This window comes from Quercus suber, unplaced genomic scaffold (assembly GCF_002906115.3).
Source record: "Quercus suber isolate HL8 unplaced genomic scaffold, Cork oak 2.0 scaffold_964, whole genome shotgun sequence".
Classification (NCBI taxonomy): Eukaryota; Viridiplantae; Streptophyta; class Magnoliopsida; order Fagales; family Fagaceae; genus Quercus; species Quercus suber.
The window spans coordinates 144673-150059 of NW_027070384.1; the positions used below are offsets into that span (position 1 = coordinate 144673).

Below are 5387 nucleotides of genomic sequence, written 5' to 3' on the forward strand. Positions count from 1 at the left end.
GCCGCTGATGAAGCTACTCTGTCCATGGTCCCCGTTGATGATGCTCCAGGAAATGCCCCAGCTGATGATGATGCGGCCGTTGATGCCCCTCCATCTACCGAAGCCTGAACCTGTTACTAAGCTTTTTTTTTTTGTTTTTGGTTGATCGTTGCCCATTGTGGCCTCCGTTTTCTTTTGTAAATCTTATTTGGAAACTTATTTCTTTTTGGGGAACAATATTTAAGCCCAGTGTTTATGGGCTTGTAAAGAAACAATGATATTTTTAACATACTTTTTGCATCTTACCTATGTTTACAAGTTTATATGCTTTTGATTGTACATGTGATGTGTTTGGTGAAACATTTTTCTTTTTCATGGGACACACCCTCTTTGGAGCTGTGAGCGTCAGTAGTTTACATCCGTCAAGGCGGAATCGTACCACTTGGCCATTTTTTTTTAAATCACCTTTAATGATATTATCTTCGTCAGTAACTTACATCCGTCTACGCGGAATCTTGTTACTTAGCCATTTTTTCTGCTTTTTATGACTTACACCTTCTTCAGGGTTTTATAGCCGTCAGTAGTTTACATCCATCAATGCGAAATCTTACCACTTAGCCATTTTTTTGGCTTTTTATGACTTACACCCTCTTAAGGGTTTTATAGTCGTCAGTAGTTTACATTCGTCAATGTGAAATCTTACTACTTAGCCATTTTTTGGCTTTTTATGGCTTACACCCTCTTAAGGGTTTTATAGTCGTCAGTAGTTTACATCCGTCAATGTGGAATCTTACTACTTAGCCATTTTTTTGGCTTTTGTTAGATTCTTTGAGCGACCCCGTTAGAACACAAATATTGACTGAATAATCCATTTATTGATAGTTATTGACGAATACGCCTTTCAATTACATCTACTGGTGGTATTTCTTCAAATTTTCAACGTTCCATGGCCTTGGGAGCCTTTGTCCGTCTAAGGTCTCCAGATGGTAGCTGCCTTGTTTGGAGTAATGGATGACTTTGTATGGTTCTTCCCAAGTAGGGCCGAGCTTTCCTTGGGTTGGGTCTTTGGTTGCTTGGGTTACTTTGCGTAGGACGAGGTCTCCTATGTTGAGTAGCCTGAGTTTCACCCTTTTGTTGTAGTATTCTGTCATCTTCTTCTGGTATTCCGTCATTCTGCTGAGGGCTTTGTCTCGTACTTCGTTAAGGCAGTCTAGATCAACTTGCAATAAATCGTCATTCTCTTCTTCGTTGAACACTTCCCGTCGGGTGCTGGTTACTCCGACTTCGACAGGGATCACTGCCTCAGTACCGTAGGTAAGTCTGAAGGGGGTTTCTCCCGTTGGGGTTCTGGCCGTGGTTCTGTAGGCCCACAGGACGTTGGGTAGTTCTTCTGGCCAGGCACCTTTCGCATCGTCCAGCTTTGTTTTTATGATCTTGAGCAACGTGCGGTTCGTTACTTCCGTCTGTCCGTTCGCTTGTGGGTGGCCTGGTGATGAAAATTGGTTCTTGATTCCTAGACCTGAGCAGAAGTCTCTGAAACCTTGGCAATCGAACTGTCGTCCGTTGTCTGATATGATCGTCCTTGGGATCCAGAATCTGCAGATTATATTCTTTCAGACGAAACCCTGGATCCTGGCCTTGGTGATGGTCGCCAATGCTTCTGCTTCAACCCATTTAGTAAAATAATCAATAACGACTAGCAAGAATTTTACCTGGCCTTTGCCTTGAGGCAGGGGGCCAACGATGTCGATTCCCCATTATGCAAACGGCCATGGAGATGTTATCGTCGTTAGCTTTTCTGATGGCAGGTGTTGAACATTCCCGAACCTCTGACACTTGTCACATTTCTTGACGAACCTTGACGCGTCATCTTGCATGGTTGGCCAGAAGTACCATGTTCGTATAATCTTTCTCACCAAGGATCTTGGTCCTGCATGGTCCCCGCAAATTCCTTCATGCACTTTTCTCAGGATGTATTCCGCCTTTCCTTCGTTAACGCACCTCAGGTAAGGCATGGAGAAACCCCTCTTGTATAAGGCATTATTGAGAATCATGAATCTGGCGGCTCTCTTCTTGATCTTCTTGGCTTCATCTGTGTCCTGGGGCAGGTGTCCATCCTGGAGGAAGGACATGATGGGTGTCATCCAGCTACTTTCGCTCTAGACTGCAAATGTTAAAATTTCTTCTATGCTGGGTTTTTTCTGTGTCTCCATCATCAGGTCTATCTTTGACTCTGCTCCATCCGATGAGGCTATCTTTGAAACTTCGTCTGTGGCCCCATTCTGGCTTCTCGGAATTTGGATGAACTTCACTTTTTCAAATTCTTTCGTCAAGTGCTTCGTCAACTTGAGGTATTTCTGCATTCTTTCTTCTCTTGCTTCATATTCCCCTTTGATCTGCCCAATTACTAACTTTGAGTCGTTCTGGACCAGCAGGTTCCTAGCCCCAAGCTCTTTCCCGAGCCTTAGGCCTGTCAGAATTCCTTCGTATTCAGCCTCGTTATTGGTGGCAGGGAATTTTAGTTGAACTCCATACCTCAACACTTCTCCGTCAAGGGTGGTTATGACTACCCCTACTCCCCCTCTTGCTTGAGCTGACGAGCCATCAGTTTTCATTATCCACACTTTGTTTTCGCTGGCATAGTTGGGCTCGTCTAGATAGGTAAACTCGGCGATGAAGTCTGCCAACGCTTGTGCTTTAATGGCCGTCCTGGGATGGTACTCCATGTCGAATTGGCTGAGTTCAATCGCCCATTGGACCATCCTCCCAACTGCTTCGGGCTTGCTCATAGACTTTTTGATGGTTTGGTCCGTCATCACTAAGATTGGATTTGCTTGGAAGTATTGTTTGAGCTTGCGCGAGGCTACAATCAAAGCGAATGTGATTTTCTCGATCTTTGGGTACCTGGACTCAGCCCCCTGGAAGGCTTGGCTGACGTAGTAAACTGGGAGTTGTTTCCTATCCTCTTCTCGGATTAAGGCTGCACTGACTACTGTAGATGATACTGCTAAGTACAAATACAAGTTTTCACCTTCCTTTGACGGGCTTAAGAGTGGCGGATTGCTGAGGTAACGTTTGAGCTCTTGGAATGCCGCCTCGCATTCGTCAGTCCATTCAAAAGCTCGCTTCAAGGTCTTAAAGAACGGCAGGCATTTGTCTGTCACTCTAGAAACGAACCTGTTGAGTGCGGCAATCCGGCCCGTGAGCTTCTGGACCTCCTTGACGGTCTTAGGTGATGCCATGTTGATTATTGCTTGTACCTTCTCAGGATTTGCTTCTATTCCTCTTTGCGATACCATGAATCCTAGGAATTTTCCGGAGGCAACACCAAAAGCGCATTTACCAGGGTTCAGCTTCATCTGGTATTGTTTGAGGGTTTCAAACGTCTCCCTCAAGTCGTCCAGATGTGCAAGTTCTTCTTTGCTCTTGACGAGCATATCGTCAATGTACACCTCCATGTTCCTGCTTATCTGCTTGATGAACATTTTATTTACCAGTCTCTGGTAAGTTGCTCCAGCGTTCATCAGTCCAAACGGCATTACCTTATAACAGTAGAGCCCTTGACTGGTAATGAAGGCGGTTTTCTCCTGGTCCTCGTCAGCCATTTTTATCTGGTTGTACCCCCGAGAACGCGTCCATGAATGTCAACAGCTTGTGTCCAGCTGTAGAGTCTACGAGCTGGTCTATCCTTGGGAGAGGAAAGCTGTCCTTCGGGCAGGCCTTGTTTAGGTCCGTGAAGTCCATGTACATCCTCCATTTCTCATTGGCTTTCTTTACTAGGACGACGTTTGCAAGCAAATCTGGATAATATACCTCTCTGATGAAGCCTGCCGCCAACAGTTTGCTCACTTCGTCAGTGACAGCTTGGTCTCTTTCTGGTGCAAAGGTTCTTCGTCTCTGCTTGATGGGCTTCCTTCCTGGGTCCACATTCAACCTGTGTTGGATGATTTCGGGAGATATGCCTGGCATGTCGTCATGGCTCCAGGCGAAGACATCCAAGTTCTCCCGAAGAAACTGAATGATCTTCGTTCTCGTCTCAAGACTCATGGTCGTCCCTATTCTGGTTGTTTTTGTTGCGTCCCCTTCGATCAGCTCCACTGTTTCCAGTGCCTTTGTTTTTTCTTCCTCTTTTTCTTCTATCGTCCACGTATGGTTCTCCTTGGCTGCAAACACAGCCTGGTAACACTCCCGAGCTAGGATTTGGTCTCCTCTAACTTCACCGACACCATTTTCTGTTGGGAATTTTACCTTCAGGCAGTAGGTGGATGTGGACGCCTTCCACTTGTTAAGCGCTGGTCTCCCAATAATGACGTTATATGACGAGGGACAATCTACTACCAAGAAGTCAATCTGACGAGTCAATTGCCTCGGGTACGTTCCTACTGTTACAGCCAGCATCACTATGCCTTTGGGATATACTCTGTCGCCACTGAAGCTGACGAGGGGGGAGTCAAACGGACGCAGTCTTCCTGGGTCCAGTTTCAATTGCTGGAATGCAGGAAAGTAGATGATGTCAGCAGAATTGCCGTTGTCCACGAGGACCCTCTTGGTGTTGAACCCTTCTATAGTAAGCATTACGACCAAAGGATCATTATAAGGCTGTTTCACTCCTCTAGCGTCATTCTTGTTAAAGGTCATATCTTGATCAGTTCATCTGTACTTTGGTGGGGGCTCCATATGGACGCTATTCACCTGTCGTTGGTGTGCTTTCTTAAGTGACTTGAATGAACCTCCTGTGACAGGCCCCCCTGAGATCGTCTGTATTTCCCCGATCACATTTTAGGGAGGTTGGGACTGACGACTTCTGCTCTTCGACGAGGACTCATGCTGGCCTTGGTTTTCATCTCGGAATTTGCTGTATTCTCCCTTCTTTACGAACTTCTGCAACTTCCCTTTTCGTATCAATTCCTCTATTTGCTCTTTGAGATCCCTACAGTCTTCAGTGTAATGGCCATGATCTTTGTGGAATCGACAATACTTACTCCTATCACGGACGCTAGGGGACGAATGTAATGGCTGTGGCCATTTGAGGTAGTGTTCATCTTGAATCTATGTCAAAATTTTGTCAATAGGCATAACAAGAGGGGTGAATTTTACCGTTCGTGGACTTTTATCATCTTTCCTTCTGACTCCGTCATTATTACGTCGAGCTGGACGGTCTCGCTTTTGTCCTCTACGGTCGTCTTCCCTTTTCCCTTTGTCCTTCGTTCTACCCTCGTCCCTGATAACAGCCAATGCATCCTTAGCGTTCATGTATTTCTGCGCTTTAAGGAGCATTTCAGCCATCGTCTTTGGGGGGTTCTTCGCGAGCGAACTGACTAGATCCCTAGACTGTAATCCTGCCTTGAAAGTTGTCAACTGTACCATATCGTCAGCCTCGTCCACCTCCAGCGTCTCCCTGGTAAAGC

At 45.9% G+C, this 5387-nt stretch overlaps 1 protein-coding gene across 1 annotated transcript; it reads right to left on the bottom strand.

Moving 5' to 3' along the window:
- Positions 1 to 3576: 3576 nt before the first annotated feature.
- Positions 3577 to 4617, bottom strand: LOC111989257 (uncharacterized). Its single transcript, XM_024021038.1, has one exon. The coding sequence runs from the start codon at positions 4615 to 4617 to the stop codon at positions 3577 to 3579; it is 1041 nt and encodes a 346-aa protein (XP_023876806.1).
- Between the last annotated feature and the right edge of the window lie 770 nt (positions 4618 to 5387).

Excerpts from the sequence above, each read along its gene's own strand:
- LOC111989257 (XM_024021038.1), bottom strand. The coding sequence starts at position 4,617 with ATGACCTTTAACAAGAATGACGCTAGAGGAGTGAAACAGCCTTATAAT.